At 38.6% G+C, this 27,981-nt stretch overlaps 1 protein-coding gene across 2 annotated transcripts in view; it reads right to left on the bottom strand.

Annotated features, from left to right (window-relative positions):
• PARD3B (par-3 family cell polarity regulator beta) overlaps positions 1-27,981 on the bottom strand; it is a 1,077,199-nt gene that overhangs the window by 171,860 nt on the left and 877,358 nt on the right. For both annotated transcript variants that reach the window (XM_054478835.2, XM_063647802.1), the window contains one exon: positions 8,202-8,504. In XM_054478835.2, coding sequence (XP_054334810.1) covers positions 8,202-8,504 — 303 coding nt within the window. The remainder of the gene's footprint in view (positions 1-8,201; positions 8,505-27,981) is intronic.

The raw sequence follows: 27,981 nt of genomic DNA, 5'->3' as shown, positions 1-27,981 counted from the left end.
TCCTTTTCTTGTTAGGGTTACCAGAGTGGTAAATCAAAGGATTTTCACAAACATGGTGTACCTCGTTATCACAAAGATAAGTTCAGATGAACTGGAAAATGCAGACTAGATAACAGCAGACTAGATTAATAGCTAACTGAAGATCCCAAAGAGTGTTGATTAATGGAGGTCTCAAGTGATGAGATGCTGGGATTGTATTTGATATTGATCAACGATCTTATCAATGACATGGAGGAGCCCACAATGATTAAATATGAGGATGGTACAATCTAGGGAACAACAAATACATTGAAGTACAAAAATCAATACTTTAAAATATCTTTATTGGCTACAACAATGGGCTAAACCTAATAAGTAAATATTCAACTTTGATAAAGAGACTATCCCACATTTAAAAAAGTTATTGTACCAATATAGGATTTTGTAAATTTATTGGGAAATCTTGTTTGATAGCAACTTCAGTGAAAAAAAAGCAGACATTTAGTTAAAAAGTGCAATACAAGCTAATAATGACAATGGACGTAAAAGCTTAGGCCACATTAATAAGTGTAAAGGATTAAAATCAAAGGATACCCAGAGTCCCGCTGATTTCTGTGATTTTCTGACCATATCTGAAATATGGTACCCAGTTCTGCATGCCATGCCCAACAAAGCAATCATAAACGCAATAGACTTTAGTGTACATTTTCCCCAAATGGCTGCCAAGAGGGCTGAAGGTGTGAATTATAATTTAAGAAGGGGCTAAAACAGCTGGGAGAGTTTATGCTGAAGAAATGATTATACAAGAAACTTCTCAAGGTCATTTGCTGTGTTTTCTACATCCTTCTGAAGGCCAGTGCTAAGCACAGGGCCTGGCATATGTTTAGAGTTCATAAATGTTTGTTAGTGAAGGTGGTCACGGCAGTCACTTTAAATATCTAAAAGGCTGTTAATGAGGCCTAGATGCTGTGTCCAGGTAGCTCAACCCAAGATCCCTGGTAAAAGCTACACGGAGACAGTGTTTGGGTGAGTAAAAAGTGGGCATTTCTACATCAACTAGAGTGATCTAAAAGAAAAAGGATGCCTCATGAATTTTGTCACTGAAGTATGCCAATGTGAGTTAGGTGACATTCATGAGGCAGTTTGTGGAGAAGATGCCTCTGATGAGTGGGACGTGAGGCTTGACCACTGAAGGTGCTAGCCAACTTTAAGATACTGTTAAATCAGCCGGGTGCGGTGGCTCACGCCCATAATCCTAGCACTTTGGGAGGCCAAGGTGGGCAGATCACGAGGTCAGGAGTTTGAGACCAGCCTGGCCAACATGGTGAAACCCCGTCTCTACTAAAAATACAAAAAATTAGCTGGGTGTGGTGGTGCACATGTGTAATCCCAGATACTTGGGAGGCTGAGGCAAGGGAATCGCTTGAATACAGGAGGTGGAGGTTGCAGAGAGCCAAGATCGCGCCATTGCACTCCAGCCTGGGCAACAAGAGCGAAGCTCCATCTCAAGAAAAAAAAAAAAAAGGTTCTGTGAAACCATTCATTCATTATTCCAAAAATATTTATTGAGGACAGACCGCCCCAGGAACTGAGGAGACAGGGTGAGCAAAAGCAGGATAGGTCCCTACCACCATGAAGCCTGAAGCTGAGACCAGTGGTCTCCAAAATGGGCTGTATAAACCCCATTTGAGAGAGGAAGAAAATAACAGAACCACTACTCATGTTACAATTTATTAAAGTCTCATTTTAAAATTAATTTCTCTATTTGGTATATGTCTTATATGTAATATATTAGTAGGGTAAATTAGTATATATCAGTTAGAAACAAATGCCCCTATTTTTAGAGGTTAACACCCAAAAACATTTTTTTTTCTTTTACTGATAGTGTGTGCAATCAAACCCATTTGGCAATCTCTAGAAATGAATGTCAAATTGTCACACAAACTAATGCAAAACTGCATTTGTGCTGTGTGCCACACATACCTTCTAGCCCCCTATTTGGAACTGTTTTGTCCTCATCTAGACATAAAGTTTTCATGTTCATACACTGTGGGAGCCCTTTCAATGCTGGCATTGTGGTGGAAAACTAGCACACTGTAAACCTGAGTAATTGTCAGGCTTTGAGGGCAGGATTTAACCCATGCTACGTTCAAATCCTGGAAGAACCAGCATTGTGAAAATCTAGTCACGTGTCTCTGTCCTGGTGGTAGAAATTTTTTTTCAACCACTGTCATTTATAGGTGAATCTTTTATAAGGAATTTTTTTTTTCTAAGATGGGCTGAAGGTTCAGGGCCAACCTTTGAGAAGCAAGTAGGTATGAGACCGAAGTCGCCTCTATTAGAAAGCTACTATGGACCACATATACACGATCTGTTCCTATGAGACAGAGATATATGGACAAATAGGATATGTTTCATATGGAGATAGAAAAAAATGCAAAAAGTAAAATCTTATTTAACCATCACAGGATGCAAGGCTATATTATTATAATCTTCCCTTTTACAAATAAGTAGGTGAGGATAAACCACCTATGCTATTAAACAGCCTATTGAATTCCAGGATTATATCTCACGTTAAAACCCTCAGTGAGTTCTTCCCCTCAGTGAGCTCTTCCCCAACCCAAACCCTGCCCCACCTCCCTCAGGATGGAGTCCAAACTCTTCATCAAGGCCAGCCAACCTCTCTCATCTGCCTTTGGTCAGCTCTGAGGCCATCCTATGCTCTCTCTTTCCATTTACCCCTCCCACCAGGTTTCTATTTTACTGAGAGTCTTTCAGTCCCCCTTACACACCATGCTTCCTCTCCCCTCTGTTTTCACCCTTGCTGCCTGGCCCCAGACAGTACCCTGCACTTACTCTTCAGTTGCACTTTCCACACTGTGTTCTCACTGCATGTTTAGGTCTTTGTATTGCCACTGGATCCTAATCTCTATAATGAAGGCAGCATAATCATCTTCTTCCCAGTTCCCTGGTGAGTCCAGTACTGAACTCAGGCCCTGACCCTTAGTGGATACTCAATAAGTATTTGTTGAATTATATGCATTAAAATAAAAAATGGCATCTTGGATAAGTCATGCAGCTCATGCAGGAGTATTTGGAAGTGGACTGGACCCATATCAGCTTCATCCCCAAACCCATGATTTAATCTGCCATTATATGTTGGGAGCCTGGATGGATGCTTCTTTACTTATCCAGGTACTAATTTCCTTAATATGGTTTGGATCTGTGTCCCTGCCTAAATTTCATGTCAAATTGTAATCCCCAATGTTGGAAGTGGGGCCTGGCGGGAGATGATTGGATCATGGGGGTGGATTTCCCCACTGGTACTGTTTTTGCAATGGTGAGTGAGTTCTCATGAGATCTGGCCGTTTAGAAGTATGTAGCACCTCCCTCCACTCTGTCTTGCTCCTGTCCCTGCCATGTAAGACCTGACTGCTTCCCCTTTGCCTTCTGCCACGATTGAAACTTTGTGGACGCCTCCTGAGAAGCTGAGCTGATGCCAGCATCATGCTTCCTGGACAGCCTGCAGAACTGTGAGCCTATTAAACCTCTTTTCTTTGTAAATTACCCAGTCACAGGTATTTCATGATAGCAGTGCAAGAATGGACTAATACATTCCTCAAGTAGGAAATGAGAGTATGGGTCTATATCATAGTGTGGGGTAGGGAAAAGAAGACTGTAGAACAGAGAGATCTAGGATAAAGTCCTGATTCCATGCTGTGTGACCTTGGGCAAGTCACTCATCTTCTCTGGGCCCCAGTTTCTGCAGTAATCATATGAGAGGGTCACTCTAGACAGTCTCTGAATTCTCTTGTTAGCTCTGAAATACTGTCACAGAAGGAACTTCAAAGCTGCAACTTTTCCATTCTATAACTCTGCTCTCTGTTTGTCACCAAGAGCTCACTCCTTAAGTTCTCACCTCTTAATCAATTCTCTTCTCATTATAATTCTCCCTCTGGTCCTATTTAGCTACTAAAACTGTTCTCTCTAAATTAACTGATGACCTTGTAGTGGCCAAATCTAAAGCCCTCTTTTTAGTCCTTATTCCACTGAGCTCTCTGAAGCATTTGAAAGCCTCATGTCTGTGATATCTGCTAAACATCTTTGTCTTTGTTTTAAGCTAAAGTTTTGGGCTGCTTCTTATACTCTCCTGTCTCCAACGCCACTCTCTTATTTCAAGCTCCTGTCCTCATTTACTACTGTAATCATCTCTTACTTTGTCTCTTAGTCTAACCATCTTCTTCTTTGTCTGCCATCAAGTTGGAAGAGCTATTTTCCCAAAACACAAATCCATCAGCTCATTCCCCAGTTATGACACTTTAGTGGCTCCCATTGTCTACGGGATTGGCAAATACATCAAAACCCCCTACACACTTGCTACCACTCATCATTCTGGAGTCCAGGAAAAATACCCTTATTCAGGCATAACTTCAGAACTCTTCTTTTTTTGTTTTGAGACAGGATCTTTCTCTGTCACCCAGGGTGGAGTACAGTGGTACTATCAACAGATCACTACAGCCTTGGACTCCTGGGCTCAAGCCATCCTCCCACCTCAGCCTCCTGAGTAGGTTGGACTACAGGTGCACACCACCACACCTGGATAGTTAAAAAAAGAAACTTTTGTAGAGGCCGGGTATGGTGGCTCATGCCTGTAATCCCAGCATTTTGGGAGGCCAAGGGGGGCAGATCACCTGAAGTCAGGAGTTTGAGACCAGTCTGGTCAACGTGGCAAAACCCCGTCTCTACTAAAAATACAAAAAATTAGTCGGGTTGGTGGCTTGTGCCTGTAGTCCCAGCTACTTGGGAGATGGAGACACGAGAATCACTTGAACCCAGGAGGCAGAGGTTGCAGTGAGCTGACATCATGCCACTGCACTCCAGCCTGGGTGACAGAGTGAGATTCAAAAAAAAAAATATATATATTTTGTAGAGATGGAGTCTTGCTATATTGCTCAGGCTGGTCTCCAACTCCTGGCCTCAAGTGATTCTCCCTTACCCTGGACTCCCAAAATGCTGGGATTATACTGTGCCTTGCCTCAGAACCTTCATTAACACAGATTTCTGGACAGCCACTACCAATCATTAAGTAGCAGCCTAAGATACAACCCATTAAATCACAAACTGACCCCAGACTGCTTTGCAGCCTCTTTTCCTATCACTTTCCTTCCCACCCACGCTCCGTGTCTGGGTGCTTCTGAGCTCCCCTAACAGGCCTGCTCTTTCAGGCCACTTTGCTCTTGTGCATGCTTAATTATTCTGCAAAGAAAACAATTCCTCTACTGCAATTGCTCCTGTCTTACTAAGCCTTCTAGAGCCAGTTCAAATATCACCTCTGTTTGGAGGACTTTCCTGACTAGCTTAGGCAGAGTTAGAAAGGAAAAACTTCTTTTCCTTCTATTTACAAGACATTGCAATGATCCATTTCTACATGTGTTGGTCCTCTATTCACTAGATTATGACCTCTTCTGGCCTGGGACTGTTTCTTAATCATCTCTCTATCTTCCCTAAAGCTTTCTACAGTAGTTAGAACACATTAGGTGTCAAATACATACTTACTAAACGAGTGAAGGAATGAAAAGATGAATGGATGAATGGCATTGCCCTCTAACAGTACGTATGGTAGGTTTAGAATTCGTAGGTTCCTGCTTATGGATACTATTAGGGAAACTGCCATAGTAACTCTTCTTAGACTTATCTGGGCACAGGCATAACAGGGAAGTTCAGAATTTCATTGAAAAAGGAGAGTAATAATAATAATAATAATAATAGTAACAATGATGATGATAATAGCTAACATTAGTGAATGCTTACTGTGTGCCAGGACAAAATCGGCTTGCTTGAAGACTTGAAGAACAAGGAGCAGGGCAGTCTTTAAGTATAATTAAAGATAAGAGCAGGATAAAGATAATTCTGAGTATAAAGAGTTACATTTTGATCTGCTATCCAAAAATAGGACAGCAGTGTAAACTCTACTGAAAGCAGCTTTTGATCACTTTTAATATAAAGGGGTCAGAGCCAAAAGTAACACTCTTTTACACATATGTCTGGACTGGGCAGTCAATAATTTTTTTATATCATTTTATAGTGGCTGCAGTTAAGATTATCATAAGAAATTTATTTTCTGGTCACATCGACATAGATTAGTTAGTAGAGTTTCCTAAATAGTGTTCCAAAGATCTATGAGAAACATATGCTTTAGGTGACAAAAATTTGGGGGATGATGCATGCTGGCTGTTGGATGGTCCTCTTAGAAACTCAGAATGCATGTCAGCATATTGGGCATAAGAAGACTGCAATAAGAAAACCTGTTCTTCCAAGGCCCGGTGACTCGCGCCTCAAATCCCAGCACTTTGGGATGCCGAGGTGGGTGGATCACGAGGTCAGGAGTTCAAGACCAGCCTGGTTAAGACAGTGAAACCCCGTCTCTACTAAAAATTCAAAAATTAGCCAGCCGTGGTCGCAGGCATCTGTAATCCCAGCTACTCACTCGGGAGGCTGAGGCAGGAGAATCGCTTGAACCTAGGAGGCAGAGGTTGCAGTTAGCTTTGATCGTACCACTGCACTCCAGCCTGGTCGACAGAGTGAGACTCCGTCTCAAAAAAAAAAAAAAAAAAAAGGAAAACCTGTTCCTTGCGGCTTACCCTAGAATTCCCCATATGTATTTGACTTGTGAATCCTTATTTATAAAATGCCTCATATTTATTTCCATGGAATTAGTATTGGAAAATATTGGCTTAGGAGGTTCCTATGAACAGTCCCTCTGTGTTGGGATTCTAGCTGTGGAATATGCAGAGAGGATTGTTATGAAGACCTATCTAATTTAGGGAAGGTAAGATTGACTACGGTTTGGGCCAGAAGAGATTCATGCCTGGTGTTATTATTTATACGATAAAATTCAATCCTCTACGAAGGCTGGGGAGAAAAATCCAACTCTTAATCAATTATTTGAATTAGCAGTTTAGTTATTATGGCTATATCACAGTCATAAAAATTTATATTTTCATTTTGTCCCAAAGAAAAACTTGACCATCTTTCTTTAATATTATCAACCTGGAAGCCTGACACTAAGGATTAAAAATTGCTCCTTCCTTCCCACTTGGTTATTGGAAAGGCTCTGAAAGGTAATCAGTCTTTTGAAGCTACACTTTACAGTCTGCATAAAAATGCCATGATTTCCCTTCCTCTCCCCAACCTAATTGAAAGTGCATAATATCACCCAGCTGGGCAAATGTAAATGGTAAACATGTGCAATATATCATGCTATCACACAAAGGCTGGTTACTAATAGGGACTGGGTGGTTGTCAGAACCCTAAGAAGTCTGGAAAACAAGTCTTTTCTTCATACAGAATGAGAGCCCTCTGTGCCTGCTACCCTTCTTCCCCACCACCTCCCTCCAGACGTCAAGCTAGTCAGATTAGTCCAAGATCAGTCAACTCATTCCTTGCATGTGTAATTCCAAGGGTCACCTAACAATGCATATTGACTAAAACTCTCTTACATCAGTCTTTCAAGACATGTTGCATTTTACTTTTGGCAGGAGGTGGGGTTGGAATTATCTTGTTTTCTACCTACTTCAATTGTACTGACAGATGGTCCTATTATCTCTCTCCTTAGCTGCTAAACCTAAAGATCTGTGGACTTGTCACCTCTTATCTTTCTCTACTTCATCAAATTCCTATTGCCAAGATTATCTCTTTTTCTACCTCTGATCATCCATGAATATCTATACAGGGTCACCTTTCCATTGAGTACAAAATCCCCATCTTACTTTTCAAAGGCCCCTGCTCCTCTGCAGCTATCTGTAATTCCCACTTCAATTACACCTACTTGGAAGCTATCATTTTCTCTTTTCTGACTCTCCACCTCCATGTGCCATGCCATCTTCCTGAATAAATCTTTTACAATTGGTCTCTTGGGAGAAAGGACAATATTCATTCAAAGTTTTCATCATGAGATGTCTGTCACAATATTCCTTCAAAAATGGCTCCCTGTTGCATCATGAACTCTGCTACTATTCATTCATGCCACCTTACAATTGGCTATTGTTTTATTTTTGATGGTGGATACCTTACAGGTCGGTCAAAGGATGGCACTTGTCTAGGGTACTGAGTCATTTCAGTTTTAATTGATTGAAGGAGATATTTTTTATCGGTTTCAGCAGTAGAGATGATTTGAAACATACTGAATTAAAGCTACATTTATCTTTCACTAAGTTTATTACCTGTCAGCTGGAGCCAGTGGATGGTATGGCTTGTTGACCTTGGCATAGAGACCCTCTAAGTGGTCTCTTTCTGGAGACAGTGGACGGCCATCCCGAGGGTAACCAAATGGTCCAGCTCGAGGGGGAGATGGAGATCTAAAGACATTTGCTGATGTGCATGGTTCCCGAAAGTGGTTCACTCTGGCATAATTGGGGTCCATTTCATCATCATCCATATCGTACACTGATCCAATTGCACCAGTAGCATAATCAAGAAGACCTCTTGCCTGCTTTTCCCTTAGCTCCTGATGTTTTGCTCCAATCCTGAAAAATACAGTACAGGTAGCAAAGATGTATGTGAGTTTCATATGATAATACAATCAAATACTCTCTTGAATTTATGTTAACTCTTCCTCGTCTCTTAGCTGTCATTCTCCTGTTTACTCAAGATCACAGCATGCAGAAATGCCAACAGCATAAGAAGATTAATTTTATATATCTGATCTTTATTTGTTACAGGGTCTTTACTTTGATAGCAATGCTATGGGTATTTTGATATCTTGCCCACTGATGACTAGGCTGATAGTAGCTTCAGAGGCTGATTTTCATTCACATTCCCTCCCCACAGATGGCATGTGCTTGTGGGAACAGTGCATCTTTGGTTCGATATTATAGAAGCCTTTCTTGGGACAGGGATGCATGTTAACAAACCCATCAAAATCCTGTAGTTTTTCTATGACTTCAGTAATTTAGTGCCCTAGAGTTCCTGTGTATTCTTCTAAAGAAAAGAACTTGTGAAAATTGATTTAAATATGAAAAAGAAATACAGAGGCTTTCCGGTCACTAAAAGCAGTGGGATCAGGGATAAATTATAAGAGACTCTAAGTTTTTTGGTTATACAAATGGGGATTATTGTGTCTCATTATATAGGGGCTAGGGACAGAGTAAAATAGCAAAGAAATTAATAGGTTCCTGACAGAGATGAATTGGCACATATAAGTGAATTAAACACCATTACTGGCAGAACTCCACAGTGCTAAAGCCTTAAGTGATATTACAAAATGCTAGTGCTAATCAGTGGCACTATGCAGTCTACTGGGAATGGAAGCAGAAAAATATACTTAGGTGGATTCCAAATCCATCTGAATTTTGAGAATTTGACATTTAATCTGGAAAGTGTTAGATCAGCTCTCCTAAATTCTCAGTAATGTATTAAAATAGAAAGGTCACTATAGCCTCTTACTGGACAACGGTGATCTTGATGGTGTGAGGAGGTCTTCAGCACTAATGAGAAAAGAGTGTAAACCTTGTCACTGGACAAAGAAGGGGCACTGTGTACAAGAGGAGAGATAAGACAATGCTGGGTCAGGTGGCTAAAGAAGGTCAAGAAAAGATGGGACAAACTTGATGTCCTGGGCCCAGAGAATATAAGAGGGCTGTGGGCTAGAAGTGAATGATCTGTATATGACTGGAGACATAGGGGAGGCCTGGACGAGTTAAAAAAACAACAAGTGAAACCCATCAGTGTCTTCCCCCATTCAAACAAAAACAGCTGTTTTGCACATGGAAGCTAGTTTTATTTTGCAAAACATCAAATCCTTTGTAAAAATCTTTAGAAGGCAGGATTTTCTGAGGTATTTTTCTCTTTTGGCAGAACAGCATTTTTGTTTTTTATTTTTTTTGAGTAAGGAGGAGAAAAGAAATTGGACAATTTCAATTGGGAAGCAAAAAGCAAAAAACAAAACAAAAAAGAATAAGAGGGCATGAGACCAAAACCAAAACCAAAACAAAACCCCAGCACCTATCCTCAAGTTACAACAGATGAAAATAAATGCCAGGATATATTATTGCATATCTCTTTTGATTAGGCCAAACCTGTGCCCTACACATAAGTAATTAGAAGAATTTATATTTTTGCATACGGCAACTTGAATTTCCAAGGGATTCTGAATTAAGATGAAAGGAAGATTACACAGTAGGGTACCCGTTAAGGGGCCTTGCCTATTCCCTTTCAATGCATGTTAGTCCTAGATTCATGGATGTTTGTTTTGAGTAATTTTTGATAAAGAAGATAACCTGCTCCATTCTGCAACAAAACAATCTTTCCAGAGACAGTGCAGACTTGATTATCAGAGAATGCTTGCTGCACCCTGATGATAGGGATGGATTTCCATTGCAAATACAGCAAAGGACATCAATAAAGTTAGGGGGTAGGATTCTGTGTGGTTGCTATCCCTCATAAGTGAGATGCCTTCAAGAGAAATCATTCAGCAGAAAGATGAATATCTCACGGCTGCCTCATGGGGCTACACTTGTGTGCATTAATGGAAGAGGAAAATACTAAGCTTGATTTTTAAAAATCACAGAAATAGAACACTGGTATCTGTGTTCCTTATTTCATCACTTCTCTTTCTTAGAGGTTTTCTCATTAATTAAACTTGCTGAGTACGTGGAGAATCTCAGATGAAAAGTACTATGTGTATGCCAAGCAATATTTTATCTTATATTTTTCCTTTCTGAAACAAAACCGTCTCTCTTTGATACTCTGCACCAGTGAGTGTTTCAGTAACTAATTTCATATTAATCATTCAACAGGTAAAATAGTAATTTCTCTGAACAATCATTATTATGTCATATATCAGGGTCCCTCCATGTTGAGGAGGACAAGGTAATCTCTGAAAAGGAGTGTATGGTGGCAGAAGAGACCAAGACGGAAGTGTCAAGGAAATTTTTTTTTTTTTGGTAGCTCTGACCCTCACCCCCACCCCCCATTCATGTGAGAATTTTAATTGTTTATAATCATTTCCACTTAGAGGTTTCCTTACCACTGGGAACTCAACCTGTTAAAATATTTATTTTTCAAAAGATACCCTTTTTTATTTGACAGTACTACCAGTTACCCCATTCTTCTGAGCAAACTGCCTTTGAATTGTTTAAATCTCCTCTTTCTCTTTTCCTCTATGGGAACATTGCTGCTTCTTTTCTCCATAACACCTCTTGGGTATCCTCTTTTATTTCCATTTCTTTCATCACAGTCTAATGTTCAGGCTTTTATATTGCCCAGATCTGCACCATCCAATATAATGGCCATTAGCTGAGTGTGGCCCTATAAAATTAAATTTGAAGTAATTCACATCAAATCAATTTCTCAGTTTCACAAACCACATTTCAAGTGCTCAGTAACTACATGTGGCTAGTAACTACTATATTGGACAACACAAATAGAGACTAATTCCATCACTGCAGAGCGTTCTATTGGACTGTACTGGCCTAGATTATTCTGAGAGTTTTTGGTATGTCACCTCATCCCACTTTAATATATACCTTAAAAGGCTCTGGAATAATCTTCCTTAAAGAGTATTTCCTGTCATATCTGTCAGATTGAGGATCTCTAATAAGAGATGATAATAAATGATGAAGTCAAGTGACTCTACTTCCCTCCCTGAAACTCTATATGAACAAACACTTGAGAAATTGGGAAGAAACTTCTGTCTACAGTGGAATTAGAAAACGACCATAATCTCATGCCTTGCTATGAAACTTGGACTCAGCCCCAAAGGTAGAGTGCACCACCAGTCGATATATGGCTGCATCTCCAGCCATGCATACATTTCACTGAAAATAAGGAGGGAGTCTACAGGGGTACAGTCAATAAAATTTAATATAGTCTAAGGATAGGAATAGGACCCTGGAATTGTAGGGTAATTCTTTGCGGGGATCCAGCTTCAGAATGGAGGAGAGGCAGAGATAGAAGAGAGATATTTCCCCTGAGCAGGTCTCCTACCTTAAAAAAAAACTTCATGGAGGTGAAGTAGTGAGAAGAGAGAAGTATGAACCTGCTTTGTATCTGATAGGCAGAATTAGCAGAGTTATATAACCCAGACTCATCAAAATAGGACCAATAACCTAGGTGACTTCACTAAGAAGCAGGCTGATCTCAGACTAGCTCTCCCAAAACAGAAAACCATAGAAAACAAGCCCCCAGGGCAGAGCACCCAGCAAATCTGGCAAATGGGTATTTTGAGAGATCACGTAGAATTGAAGCTGCTGGTAACCTTAGATCACTATGCCCATGTTATTTAATACTATATTTTAGCACAGATTTTTTTTAAATAAGATAAAAAAAACTTCCATAGAAGACAATATAAATTTAATGGTCATACTTAAATACAGTAAAAGAAAATGTTAGAGCTTATTGCATATAGTAAGCATAAGTGCTCTCTCAAGAAGGAGGAAAATCAAGTAATCGACAAATGCAGGCAAACTCATGCTGGCCTCTAACATAAATAAAGATAAAAGAAAAACACTCTCAAACATTTGAAAACACAGAGGGAATATAGTACTTAGTGACCCATCTTGAAAAACTTATTAATAATGGAAAACAGCAAACTAAGAACTGCATCAAAATGAAGAATTCAACATGGTTGCTACGGCCGTAATGTCTCCCAAAATTCATGTGTTGAAATACAGTCTCCATTGTGGTAGTATTAAGAGGTGGAGCCTTTTGGGAAGTGACTAAGCCATCGTGAAAAGATTAACATCTTATAAATGGCTACAGAGCACTAGCTAAGGTCCCTCTTTGCTATTCCATTGTTCTGTTCTTCTGCCAAATGAGGAAACCTAGGCAGCACCATCTATGGGCAAGAGGGCCTCGCCAGACACTGAACCTGCTGGCACCTTGATCTTAGACTTCTCGGTCTCTTGAACTATGCGAAAATAAATAAATTTCTGTCTTTATAAATTACCCTGTCTCAGGGTTTTGTTACAGCAGCAAAAATGGACTAAGATAATGGTGAAGCTGTGGAATAGCAAGTCTGGAGGTAAGCAATACATTCATTTAAGTATAAAACTAAGACTAAATATCTGTGGGAACAATAATTATAGAAAAAATGTAAACATTATAAACTCTGATAATATAAAATATAAAAAAACTAATGAAAATCACAAGTTAATAAGGAAGTAATTTAGGAGAGAGTACCCTATCTTTATTTTCACCCTTCCTCATTTTCTCACTTTATAAAGCAGGCATCAGTAGTTACTGTCTAAAATTGATACATCAAGAAACAGAGGTTTGAATATATTAAATATAATTACAAAGAAACCACTAAAACCCAAATTTTCAGCAGGAGAGAAATACACAAAATAAACTCTTAACCATATAGCAGAAAATAAAAAAGAGATAGCAGTAAAAAAGAAAGTAACAAAAAAATAAGTTGACCAAATTTATGTTATGAAAATAAATGTAAATGGAATAAATTTCCTTATTATAATTAAAGGATCCCAGGTATCAAAAAGAAAAACACACAAAGTGCTATTATAATAGTAAAAGGTGGGAAAGAGTCTAAATATGCATTAACAGGGGAATAGAGAAAAGTATTATGCAGCTGTAAAACATAGGGTCATACTATTCCTATACTAAAAAGAATATGACGTATGTAATGGTGAGGGTACTATACATATAAATATTTATATGATATATATCCTTGCATATACATAGAAAATGTCTGGAAGAATACACAAAAAATTCCTAAGTGGTTGCATCTAGAGAGTGGAATTGGAGGTAGCCTTTATACCTTATATGCTATTTGCATTTTCTATATTTTTAAGATAATTAAAAAATTAATTTTCGATTCAGGGGGCACATGTGCAGGTTTGGGTATACATGGGTATACCGCATAATGCTAAAGTTTGAGCTTTTAGTGAACTCATCATGCAAATAGTGAACATAATACTCAATAGGTAGTTTCTCAACTCTCACCTCCATCCCACCCTCCCCAAGAAAATTTCAAAAACTTAAAAAATATAAAAAATTTCCTAACAACTACAAGTTGTAGTGAATAAAAATGTTTTTGAAAACATTAAATACCCTGTACCAACAGGCATCTTTATTTCTTGTAAACTTGATTTCTCATGACCCCTTTGTCAACTCAGTTATGACAATTTTCTTCAAATTATTGTTCACTGAACTTTTATTTGGTCTCTTTAAATCAACTGCTTTTCCTAATATTACTCATGTCCCATTAATCAAATATTTAACTCCAGTTTTCTCTGGCATAAGGACTTAACTTATTCATAAACAGCTCCACAATGACCTTAACAATTCTTCGTCTCCTCTTCAACTCATACATCCAGTAAATTCTCTATTAACATGAAACTGTCATATGTCACTTTGTAGAAAACAAAACCAAGTAAAAAACTTTTATGATTTACTCTAGACCTTCTGCTTCCATAACCAGACTAAGGGCTCCTTGAGTGCGTCACGAGTGTTCTTCCTGCTAATATTTGGTTGACAGATTAATTTATTCAATATTTTACTGACATTATACTATATACTAGAAAAAAATACTCAGTCTTTGACTTACTATCAAAGGAGACATATACAAGTAATTATAATTCAATGAAAAAATAAATAATAACTAGAAATGCCTAACAGGCAAATGAAAATGTATCATATATCATCAGGGAAATGCAAATTAAAACTACAATGAGATGTCCTTACTAAAGTGTAAAAGAATGACAAAAACAAATGTTGGAAAGGATATGGAGCATCCAGAACATTCATACACTGCTGGTGGAAGTATAAAATGTCATAATCCCTTTTGGAAAAGGTCCAGGAGTTCTTTCAAAACTATACTTTCACTGATGTTAGGACCCAGTGATTCACCTCAGGTGAACTGAGAGAAGAAACAACAACATATGTTTACCAAAAATCCATGAAGAGTGTTCAGTAGCAGCTTTATTCATCATAGCAAAAACTAGACATAATTCAGCTGTTTATCACCAGGAGAATGGATAATCAAACTATGGTTTATGCACGCAACAGAAGATAAATCAGCAATAACAAGAAATAAACTACAAAAATAGCCAACAGCAAGGATGAATCTTAAAATTATCATCCTTAGTGAAAGAAGTTGGACAGAAAAAAGGATTTACTATATACTATATAATTCCATTTGTAAGCAATTCTAGATCAGGCTTTTACCTATGAATGGGAAAAAGTATGAGGGAACATCCTTGGGTGCTAGAAATGTTCTGTAACTTGACATACATTCATTACAAGAGAATAGAGAATATTCTTCTGTTTTCTAAGATCTGAGCATTTCAGATTATGTAAATTATACCTCAATTTACCTTTTTTTTTTTTTTGAGACAGAGTCTTGCTCTTGTTGCCCAGGCTGGAGTGCAGCGGCGTGATCTCAGCTCACAGCAACCTCCACTGCCCAGGTTCAGGTGATTCTCCTGCCTCAGCCTCCTGTGTAGCTGGGATTACAGGTGCCTGTCACCATGCCTGGCTAATTTTTGTACTTTTAGTAGAGAAGGGGTTTCGCCATATTGGCCAGGCTGGTCTCAAACTCCTGACCTCAGGTGATCCACCTGCCTCGGCCTCCCAAAGTGCTGGGATTATAGGCACGAGCCACCGTGCCTGGCCTATATCTCAATTTAAAAAGAAAACACAAAAAGAAAAGGCAAAAATGCTGATTATACTATTTATACCTTTTATAAACTAACAAATTTAGATTCATTATTTATAAATTTAGTTATATATAATTCTCTTTTAAATGCATTATCTAAAAGCAGTTATCATGACAAATTAACAGAATATAATTGCTGGGAAAATATTTAAATTACTTAAGCAAACACACCCCTTCTCAAGCAACCAAAACACTTCCAAAATTTTTTGAATGATGAATGCAGAAACTTGTAATAGATGTAAAACAAGCTGTCTAGTCTTTAGAGGATGTATTTATGGATCAATAAGAATGATTTGTATTATCAACATCAAAGGCTGGCCTACAAATTGGTACTTTATGAAAAAATATGTTTTTAGTAAGTAGTATAGGGGAAAGTGAAACAGGAAGAGGTAGTAGGAGTTTTTGAAGGGAGTTTACATTATTAAATATATATTATTAAATACAGCAGCTACTAGCTACACATGGATACTGAACTCTTGAAGTGTGAGTAGTATGACTAAGGTACAAAATTTTAATTAATTAAAATTTAAATAAATTAAATTTATTTAAAAGCACTACATTTATTTAACGGAAAGGCACTACTGAAAATATAAAATAAAAGGCTTGAAGAAGAAGAAAAGAGTTAAACTATATAGATAACAGGAGAAGAATGTTCCAGGTAGAGAGACAGCAGATATAAAGCCCCTGAGGCAGGCATGTGCTAAAAACAGCAAGGCCAGTGTGAGGGAGCGAGAAGTTGGAGGAGGCCAGAGAGGAAGCAGGGACTTAGGGCAAACACGGCCTGGAGGTCCATGGTAGAGTTCGGTTTTTACTCTCAGTGAGGTGGGAAGCAAACTAGAGTTTGCGAGCAGTGAAGTGATAGGCTCTGACTTACATGGTAAAGGGCTCTCTGACTGCTTTGTTGAGAACAGAGTGAAGTGGGCATTTCTGGGTGAGAGAAAACTGTGGAGAACAGTTAGGGGGTTACTACAACAAGCCAGGTGAGGGAAGGTGGTGGTTGTCCATACAGGTGTATCACTGGAGATGGTAAGAAGCAACTGGATCCATGAGCTAAACATAAAACTGGTTTAAAAACAAAATTCTGTAATTAAGACTGCCCTTCAAATGCCTCAAAATAGAAAAGTTTGCTACACACAAGAGCCCATCCTGTCCAGTATCTCATCTATCTAAAAAGATGAACTGACATCAATAATAATATTAGTGATATATTTTCTCATGATTATATAACAGTTCTCATAATGTACACAAGTCTCAACTTTAGAGAGGAGGAAGCTGAGATTAGAGAGGCTAGGCTGCACACTTTGCCTGACAGCTAACATTTACTAAATGGCAGGAGTTGAATTCTTGAATTCTGTTGAGGTGTTTGTCTTCAACATTAATGTTTCTTTCATTTATGTTAGATTATAAATAATCTAAACTTGATCACATTTTAAAAATTGATGTGGCCAGGTGCAGTGGCTCACGCCTGTAATCCCAGGACTTTGGGAGGCTGAGGTGGGCAGATCACAAGGTCAGGAGATCGAGACCATTCTGGCTAACATGGTGAAACCCCATCTCTTCTAAAAATACTAAAAGTTAGCTGAGCGTGGTGGTGGATGCCTGTAGTCCCAGCTACTCGGGTGGCTGAGGCAGGAGAATGGCATGAACCTGGGAGGCGGAGCTTGCAGTGAGCAGAGAGAGCGCCACTGCACTCAAGCCTGGGCAACAGTGCAAGACTCTGTCTCAAAAAAAAAAAAAAAAAATCGATATAATGAAAACTTTCAGATATCCAAAAGTAGGATAATAGCACAATGAGCTCCCATATATCTTTCATTTCTGTATTCAATAATTATCAAGATTCAGGCTGGCCACGGTGGCTCATGCCTGTAATCCCAGCACTTTGGGAGGCAAAGGTGGGCAGATCACTTGAGGTCAGGAGTTCGAGACCAGCCTGGCCAACATGGTGAAACCCCATCTCTACTAAAAACACAAAAAATTAGCAGGGTGTGGTGGCACATGCCTGTAATCCCAGCTACTTGGGAGGCTGAGGCACGAGAATTGCTTGAACCTGGAAGGTGGAGGTTGCAGTGAGCCAAGATCGTGCCATTGCACCCAGCCTGGGCAACAGAGCAAGGCTCTGTCTCTAAATAAATAAATAAATAAACAAAATCAAGATTCTGTCATATTTTAAATATATTTTTCTATGAATTTTTTACCAAGCATTTTAAAAGTAAATCCCCCTACATACTTCCAAAGGCATACCAAAATATCATGAATGTTTTATTATGCCATTATTTCACCTAAAAATTAACAATTATTCCTTGGTATCATCTAATACTTACTCCATAAACAAATTTTCCCAAATGCCTTAAAAATGTCTGTCTTCCCCAGATGATTTATTTGAATCAGGTTGTAAAAATGCTTGTATGTTACATTTGGTGTTCTCTTAAGTCTCGTTAAATGTACTGAACTGTACTCTTTTTCCTTTTTGCTTTTAGTTTTTTCCATGCCTTTGGGTTGTTGCAGAAACCAAGTTGATCTTCCTGTAGTTGTTCCCATGTGCTGGATTTCTCTGTTTACTTTCTTGTGAAATGATTTAACTTATTCCTCCATCCCCCCAAATATCTTGTTTATGAAGAGTAACTTCTAGAGCAGTGCTTTCCAATAGGATTTTCCGTGATGATGGAAATGGAAATCTTCCATATCCGAGCTATCTACTACAGCAGCTGCTAGCTACACATGGATACTGAACTCTTGAAATGTGGCTAGTATGACTAAGGTACAAGATTTTAATTAAAATTTAAATGAATTAAATTTCAATGTGACTAATGTTTATCATATTGGACAGTGCAGCTGGAGGCTTGGTTAGATTCAACATTTTTGGGGAGGAGTACTCTGGTAGGTTGAATGGTGGCTCCCTAAAACAGACAGTTGACGCTTGAACAACAGGGTTTGAACTGCATGGGTTCACTTATACACAGCTTTCTTTCAACTCAACCTGGATAAATATGGTTTTTGTGGGATAAGGAACCTGCAAATATGGAGGGCAGACCTTTCATATAAGTGAGTTCTGCAGGCCCCTCACTTATATATCGAGGGAAATTGTATGTCCATCTGGAACCTGTTGATGCAATCCTATTTGGATACAGGTCTTTGTACATGTAATTAAGTTTAAGATGTTGTGAGATTATCTTGGATTATCCATATAGGCTCTACATCTGATGACAAATGTTCTTATAAAGGAGAAGACATAAACAGAAGAGAAGAGCCAGAGAAGGCAATGTGAAGGCAGAGGCAGAAATTGGAGCCATGTATCTATAAGCTAAGAAACACCCAGGATTGCTGGCAGCCAAGAGAAGCTAGGACAGAGGAAGATGGAACAGATTCTCTCTCACAGCCTCTGGAAAGAAGCAACTCTGCTGACACCTTGATTTCAGACTTCTGGTCTCCGGAACAGTAAGAGAACAAATTTGTTGTAAAGCAACCAAGTTTATGGTAATCTGTTAAGTGGCAGCCCTATGAAACTAATACAAATGCCTTAAAGGAAGCACACGTGCTTCAAATTGTGTTATACACAAAAATTTGGAAAAATGTGTATTTTTCTAAATTTAACATAACAAAGTATAGTTGTATAGCTTTCATCTCTGTCTTCTCCATCCTAAATATCTGATTGTCTTTAGTAATGCTAAGGAGACAAACTGATGTCTCCATTGTAAAGTTCCCCTATCAATCTTTCATTTAATCGTTTCTTTCACTGATGATGTTTGACTGAATTAATTATTTCATTAGGGGTTGCACAACAGTCATTTTCGAAGGCCATTTAAAAAATTTATTAGCTGGGATTCTTCTGCAAAGAAAATCTTTTGACAATTTTGGCATTTTGATTATGGTGAGATGTACTTCGTATTGGGAAATCTGAATAAATGCTTAAATATTTCTTTTTCATTGCTAATTTTCAGAGTCAGGAGTTAGTGTCCTAGATACTTCCAATGGTGACAAACAAGTAGTTAGGAACATTTTTGGGGGAATACGGGATTATGAACATAATTATAAACTTACGGTTTTTTATGTAAGTCCATAATATATAATACACATTTGTAATAACATATTTAGGATTTTTATTCAATTGCATTCCTTATACTTTTTCTTGCACATGTTGTCCATATTTAGTCAAGAGACTGCATTGTATGAGCTCTTTCGTCCTTCTGGCTTAACCCTTTAGCCTTTGATTGCTTCCTTGCTTTACGACAAACAAGTAGTTCCAGGTTTATGTTGAGTATCTTGTGTTCCTAATTTGGAAGCACTCATTCCTCCAAGGACCCCTTTGTTTTTAGAGGGGAATGATATCTAGAGACCACAATCTGGGCCTTAGGAGTGCTCACTGCCACTGGGTTATTATTATTTCTCAGCCTTTTCTCTGAATAGAGTTAGGAAATACATATTTTTGGAAAAAAAAAGCCCATACGTTTATACTAATATTTCTGATTCAAATTTAACATTACAGAATTTTTACTTTTAAAATTTTAATATTGTATATTTATTCCTCCCTCCTTTAAACAAAAAATCTTGATTCTTAATGCTGATATAATTATTTTTATTATCATATAGTTTTAAAATGATAATATCAATATTATTGTCTTAGTCCCATCAAGCTGCTATAATAAAATAGACTGGAAGCCTTATAAATAAATAATAGAAATGGATTTCTCACAGTTCTGGAGGCTGGGAAGTCTGGTAACAGGATGCCAGCATGGTTGGGTTCTGGTGAGGGCCTTCTTCCAGGATGGATTGCTGACTTCTTGCTGGATCTCTCACATGGCAGAAGAGGTGAGGCAGCTCTCTGGGGCCTCTTTTTATTTTATTTTATTTTTTGTGACAGAGTCTGGCTCTGTTGCCCAGGCAGGAATGCTACTGCATAATCTCTGCTCACTGTAACCTCTGCCTCCTGGGCTCAAGCAATCCTCCCATCTCAGCCTTCTGAGTAGCTGGGACTACAGGTGCACCATCTGGCTAATTTTTGTAATTTTTTGTAGAGATGGGTTTTTTTTCCATGTTGCCCAGGATGGTCTCAAACTCCCGAGGTCAAGCGATCAACCTGCCTTGGCCTCCCAAAGTGCTGGGATTACAGGTATGAGCCACACACCCAGCCTCTGGGGCCACTTTTATATGTACGCTAATCCCATTCTTGAGCACTTCACCTCCCAAAGGCCCCACCTCCTAATACTATCACACTGATGATTAGGTTTCAACATATGAATTTGCTGTGGGGAACAGAGTTGGGGGGATGGGGACAAAAACATTCAGATCACAGCAATTACTAACAGTTTGACTATTAAAGTTTAAGATGTCTTCATTGCTCTATTTTTTTGCTAGAATATATTACACTAAATATGTATAATCAAAATGTGTATTCTAATGTCACTTGAAGAAATTCTTTTTCCTGAATGGCTATGCAACCAATTTGTTTCACAGTTAGGTTATTCATTTTGGTTTGTTTTCAGTTTTTAGGGATTGTTTTTTCCTTTTTATTTAATTTGCTATATGTAAGGCATATTTTTCAAAATTTAAATATAGCAAAATATACTTATAATATATAGCTTTCATTTCTGTCTTCTCCATCCCATGCAATGTAACTATGTTTGTTTCTTTAAAAAAAGAAAGCATGTTTATATATTTAGATCCCTTCTTTCTTACACAAAAGGTAGCATACTGTCCATATTTTTCTATACTTTGCTTTTTCATATGGTAATAGACAGAAGAACATTCCATATTAGCAAAGAAATTATAGACACTACAATTTCTTTAGATATCTTTCTTATTTTTAAAATGCTTCATAGTATTCTACTGTGTGGACATGCTTTTGTTTATTTAACGAGTCATGCATTTGCAAACATTTGGGTATTTCTGATTTTTTGCTATTGCAAATAATGTCATAATGAAAAATCTTGTGCAAACGTCAGTCCATACTGTTAGCACTGTGGCTTTGGGAGGAATTGACAGAAGCAGGATTGCTGGGTCAAAGAGAAACACACATATACTTTTTGCTAGATTATGACAAAATTCCTTCCACATTTCATTTTGCATTGCCACCTACACTGTAAGAGGATGCCTGTTTCTCTACAGTCTCATGAACAGAGTGCATTGTTGAACTTTGGGAAATTTGATAAACATAGGTGAGAAGTCATATTTCAGTGAAGTTTTAATTAGCCTATCTCTTATTATATGATGCTGAGTATCTTTTCATATGCTTAAGGGCCATTTTCATTTCCTCTTCTGTGAGCTGTCCATATCTTTTGCTGATTTTACTATCAGATTGCTAGCCATTTTCCCCCTCGAATTTTCAAAGACCTTTGAATAGGAGCAATATTAGCACTTTATCTGTGGTATAAGTTGCATCTATATTTTCTGATTTTCTCATTTGCCTTTTATGATTCATTAAACGATTATTGATTAGTGTTTCATATTTTCTATTCCTCAAAAGCCTTAGAACATTTTGTTACTTTTCCATACTATTTCTTGATTTATTTTGTCTCATGCAGAACGTGTCCACAATAGCATAGTTCTGACTGACTTGGCCAGTGCTAGAAGTTGTAGGCAGTGAAATTCTCTTTGTTGCTACTGTATGAACCCAAACAACAGAGTCAGAGATGAATAGAGAGTAAAGAGGAGGTTTGCTCCCTATAGCGGTAATCGTAGTCGAGGTCAGAAAAGGTTTTTTACAGAGAGCTCTGGGGTAAAAGAAGTAGTATCATTAAAAGAGATTATAAACTACCTGCTGTACAGCTTTCTTTATTGACAGCAGAGATAATTTGTCTGGCTATCATTTCTGCTTTTGTAATAGAAGCTACAATTAGGTCACTATAATTATCCTTTGTTCCAGAGAACAGGCTCAGTTTCTTCAGCTTCTCCCTATCAATGCAGTTTTAAAGCTGCAAGCTGTACCTGGTCAGGAACAATATGAGTTTACTATTATTATTATTAGTAGTAGTAGTAATAGTAGTATTAAAATTATTATACTGACTACTGACCAGCCAATACACTGTTCCATGCAATCTTTGTGATCAATGTTTCATTTTTTCAACAAAACTATTTTAACTGCATTATTTTTCACCATTGCCTCATTCCTGTCTGGGTGTCTATAATATTTTCTAAACGATCTCCTTCAGTACCGCCCATTTTTCTTGTCAGCCTAAACCAGATCTGACATTGTAAGGGAACTAGATTGATGGGATAATTTATCACTTTTCTTGATATAAATAAATAAATAATACATGTATTTCTGTATAGTAAATTTGACATTCTATAATACTGACATGCAAATTTTTTAACGTCATTAATTGACTCTTTATGTTTTCCTCTTTAAACACACAAATAACACGGTGAATTCTTCATGGTTTGCAGAATCCAATATGTGGATATTGCACTTTCATAGTCCATGGTTTGCCAAAGATCATGGAACAAAGGGCATGTTGATGTTCTTTTTCTCTAAATCCTAAATGCTCATTAAAGTAAGTCAAGGCAGTAGAGTTTGGGAAGCTTCTGAGAGTTAGGCATGGACTCAAAACATTCTAATTCTAGAGAATCCTGAAAAGTTAACTGGTTCTTTGCCTAGGTGGGATGACCACAGAAAAGATTTCCATATCCTGCATGGCCTGGAACCAAGCACATTCCCCAAATCAAATGTTTTTTTTTTTTTTTTTTTTACACCGAGTCTATTTCATATTCTAAACTAATGGGATTTGCAATTCCTACCTATGAGTTGCATTTTTTACAATGCCAAATGGCAAGATCCTTGAGTATCTTTCCATTGCTACTAAACACTGCCATTTCAAGAAAACTGCCCTTGAAGGCTCTCCAACTATTGCAATTTACATTTTCCCTAAATTTATACCTTTCCCAGACCCATTAAGCCTTTCCCATTGCTAATGCACTGAGTTCCTGTAATTTCTATTCTCATAATGTAGACAAGTTTCTCAGAAATGCTTAGTAAACATTTTTAGCTTTCCTTAGAAAATTAGCCCCAAAGAGAGGTGGGGATGTGACGGGGAACAACCTACAGAGTGCTTATGATATTCTCTGATAACAACTAATTCCTTTATAACAATCCTAGACAGTCCCCCTACAAAAGGTGTCATTAGCATTGAAGACATTAAATGATGTTCCCTAGGCTGCTGGCCAAACTAACACTGAAGAAAGAGCTCTAAGAATCTGCCCCTGGGGGAGCTCTGCTGGTTGGATAAAATTTGTAACTTGTTGATGTGCTTTATTCTTATTGTTAATGACATTTGTAAGTGGCAAGAAGTAGCCTTTATTTTATTTATATTCTCCCAGTTTATATTTGCCCACTTTTCGTAGCACAGACCAAAGCAGAAAGCAAAGTAAGTTTTCTGTATTAAAATTTTCTGGAGCACAGCATCGTTTAACCCTAGGGACTGCCAAGGGTTATATCTGAAAAATAAATGACAGGCCCTCGGTGCTTATCATTATCTGGAAAAGAATGAGGATCAACCCCTTCTGTTGAATGTCTGGGGTATTGTAAGCTACATAAACTTCCTGAAGAGGAAACAGGAAAAATAAAGAGAATAAAAGGAAACTAGCTGCATTTCCTTTCCTTTCCCTTCAAACCTTTCTTTTCTTTCCATTCTGTCACCTGGAATTTCACACCTGGCCGGTGCACTCCTGGACACGTCTTTGATCTTTATCTCTCAAAGCTGACTCACATAAAAATGTGCTGAAGCATGGGGATCATGGCTGTCCACACAGCATGTGCCGCTCTATTTCCTTTGTTTTCTTGGCCCTAAATGCCACACTTCCCAAGGCCCTGGACACTCATCCCAGGTTACACAGAGTCTTCATTAAATGAACTCTGGGATCATGAAAAGCTCTAGAAGTACCACCGACTTCTACAGAGCCTGGAAAAACCACCGTAAGTATAGAACCATGACTATACCTAGGACAGGGATAAACACAGACCCTTCATACCTGAGGTTTCCATCTAGTCCAAAGGTATAGGGCACTCATATTCTGAAAATTCACATTCTCTGCATCATAGAGAGTTTAAAAAGACACAGAGGGTATAGTCTTTTGCCTCCTATCCAACTCATGCAGAAGGCTTTAAACAGGTCAGCAAAAATACTGTATTCAACTACAGTATTTTCTTTTTTTAAAACTTTTATTTTAAGTTCAGGGGTACAAGTGCAGGTTTGTTAAATAGGTAAATCTGTGTTATGGGCCTTTGTAGTACAGATTATTCCATCACCCAGGTATGAAGCCTAGCACCCATAAGCTATTTTTCCTGATCCCCTCCCTCCTCCTACCCTCCATCTTCCAAAAGGCCCCAGTGTGTGTTGTTCCCCTCTATGCGTTCTCATCATTTAGTTCCCACCTATAAGTGAGAATATGTGGTATTTGGTTTTCTGTTCTGGTGTTAGTTTGCTAAGGATAATGGCCTCCATCTCCATCCATGTCCTTGCAAAGGACACGATCCTGTTCTTTTTTATGGCTGCAGAGTATTCCATAGTATATAGGTATCACATTTTCTTTATCCAGTCGGCCACTGATGGGCATTTATGTTGATTCCATGTTGTGAATATTATTCCATGTTGTGAACCCTACTGTGAATAGGGTTGCAATGAACATATGTAAACCACAGTATTTTCTATGGTGCTTATTAGGCTTGCCATTTTTGGCTTCTTAAGATGGGACTTTGTTCTGGAGAAACTATATAGAATATTCTCACATGTCCAGACATATGCCAAGAAATGGGGCATGTCAGCCAATTTGGTTTGATTCCAACATTTAGAGTATTTACTAAGTACTCAGAACTGCACTAGGCTAGATGAAAAGGACCAGGGACACATGAGTATCAGGTGAAAGAACCACAGGCTTGTCCATCAGGTCTGCAAACTAAGGTCCCCTCCTACCTCCAAAAGGATAGTGATAGGGTCTTCCTTAACACGGGTCCAAGCCTGAGGTGAGCATCCTCATCATCTGGTCTTCCTCTCTCTACCGCATGCACACTGAGGACACAGCATTGGCTGGGCCAACATTTGCCTTAGGCAATCACCGTTCAGCAACCATCAGAGAAGGTCCGACAAGCTGATCCAGATGATGTCTGCTGTGTCTATGGTGATTCTGTCAGACTGTTGTGCAGTTAGGGGACAAGATGACTACCAGGAATGACCTCATTCCTACTCCACTGGATGTCGAGGAGAAAGGTTCTACCATGGCCATCAGTTCAAACCTGGGTGTCAAGGAGTATGAAGGAGGCTTTTATAGACGACCATATGCTACTTGCACATGGTTTTGAGAACTACAATGAGGATGTTTCATTTGTTAGGATAGGCAATGACTGTTTGTCCATGGGAGCCTCCTGTCTGATCTACCCTCAGTGTCCCTTCACCAAGACCAACAGACCTAAGCTAAGCCTATTCTTTTCAGGACCTATTCTCAGTCCTGACCATGGCATTCCCTCACTCAGCTGGCTCCCTATTCCTTGGCCTACATAGTGGCCCTTTGCTCCAGGTTTTGCCTGTAATTACCATAGGAAATCTCTTCATGTTGGAAAAGAGACTTGTTTTATCTCCTATGGGAACTGCAAATTGCTAGTGGATCCATAAAATGTTGGAAAGAAGGGAAGAATTGGCATTTTTTTTATTGTGGTTAGCAGGGTACTGCAGAGGTCTAAGTTTTAGATGTGGGGAAACGTCATTCAATTACCTGCATGACTAAAATTTAGATTTTATTCAGGCTCTATGTAACCACAGTAAGGAAATATACTTTTTAAAGGGAGGCAAAGTGTGGCCAGATAGCTCCCTTCATGGAGAATCTAGTCATTAAACAGCAGCCCGGACAATCTCTTAAACAGTAAATATTTAACTGCTTCTCTGCTTATAACACTTACATGTCTTCCTTTAACACTTAGATAAAATCTAAGCTCCCTCCGATGATCTGTGATGCTATCCACTTGGTCACTGCTGCCTCCTCTGCAACTCGGGCTTATGCCACGCTCTCCCTTAGTTATTCAACTCCAATTACAAAGCTTCATTTGGCTCAGGCCTGATTAGCTCTTGCAGTTCTTTCTGCCTGAAATCGCCTTCTTGTGACTGGCTCATCTCTGAGATTGAATCTTGGCATCTTAGGCATTCTTCCCAGCCCCATCTTTCTATCACATTGCTCTAGTTTATTTTCTTCATACTCCTACCATTACTTTATTTTATCTTTTTTATTTATCTGTTTACAAGAATGGAATCTTCATGGAAGCGGGGACCTTATTTGACTTGTCTATTGATAGAACTCCAATATCTAGCACAGTGCCTGGCAGACAGTAGGCACTCAATAATGTGATGATGGAAATAGACAAAGCAAGGTCTGAGAGAGAAGGCCAAGTGACAACGGAAGCAGAGACTGGAGAGATGCACTTTAAAAATGGCGGAAGGAGCCATGAGCCAGGAATATAGGCAGCCAAGTAAAAGCCAATGACAATGAGTCTGCAAAAGGAATCAGCCCAGTTGACATCTTGACTCTAGCTCAGTGAAACTAACTTCAGAATTATGGCCTCCAAAACGTTAAGAGAATAAATTCATGTTGTTTTATGATACCAAGTATGTGGTAATTTGTTACAGCAGCAATAGAAGACTAATGCTGATTATGAATGAATGGAACTGATGATGAGACCTAAAGAGAAATAGTTAGGTATGCACTATTTTCATTCATAGCCTGGGTCAATATGTCATTGCTCATCTTTCCTGCAATGTGGAATTATGAAAGATGAAACCTCAGACCCTATAACATGAAGAGAAAAAACAAATTCTGGCAGCTTTTCTACTGTGTGTCTTGAGGAGATTAAAAATGGAATACAGTGGAATACAGGAGAGGAAACCTACATAAATGGCTCTAAATGTTAAACATAACAATTATATTGGAGACATTGCAATGTGCCTACATTGTGTAGGCACAGCACCCACACAAACCGGTCCCGGCAGCTGACATCTGTAGTGCAAGAAATGGCTACCTACAGGAGAATAGTGAGTCTAAAACAGATGATGTTAGGCCTTTCTTTCCTAAACAAAGATATCGTCTTATCATCTCCCAATACACAGCACACATTTTCTTTTCCGTTTTTTTTGTTTTTTGTTTTTTGAGATGGAGTCTTGCTTTGTCACCAGGCTGGAGTGCAGTGGCATGACCTTGGCTCACTCCCTCCGGGTGCAAGTGATTCTCCTGCCTTGGCCTCCCGAGTAGCTGGGACTACGGGCACGCCCCACCACATCCAGCTAATTTTTGTATTTTTACTAGAGATGGGGTTTCATCATGTTGGTCAGGATGGTCTTGATCTCTTGACCTCGTGA

This window comes from Pongo pygmaeus, chromosome 11 (genome assembly GCF_028885625.2).
Source record: "Pongo pygmaeus isolate AG05252 chromosome 11, NHGRI_mPonPyg2-v2.0_pri, whole genome shotgun sequence".
Lineage (NCBI taxonomy): Eukaryota > Metazoa > Chordata > Mammalia > Primates > Hominidae > Pongo > Pongo pygmaeus.
Note: the sequence above shows the minus strand (reverse complement) of the source record. Positions and strands in the feature narration are given on the sequence as shown.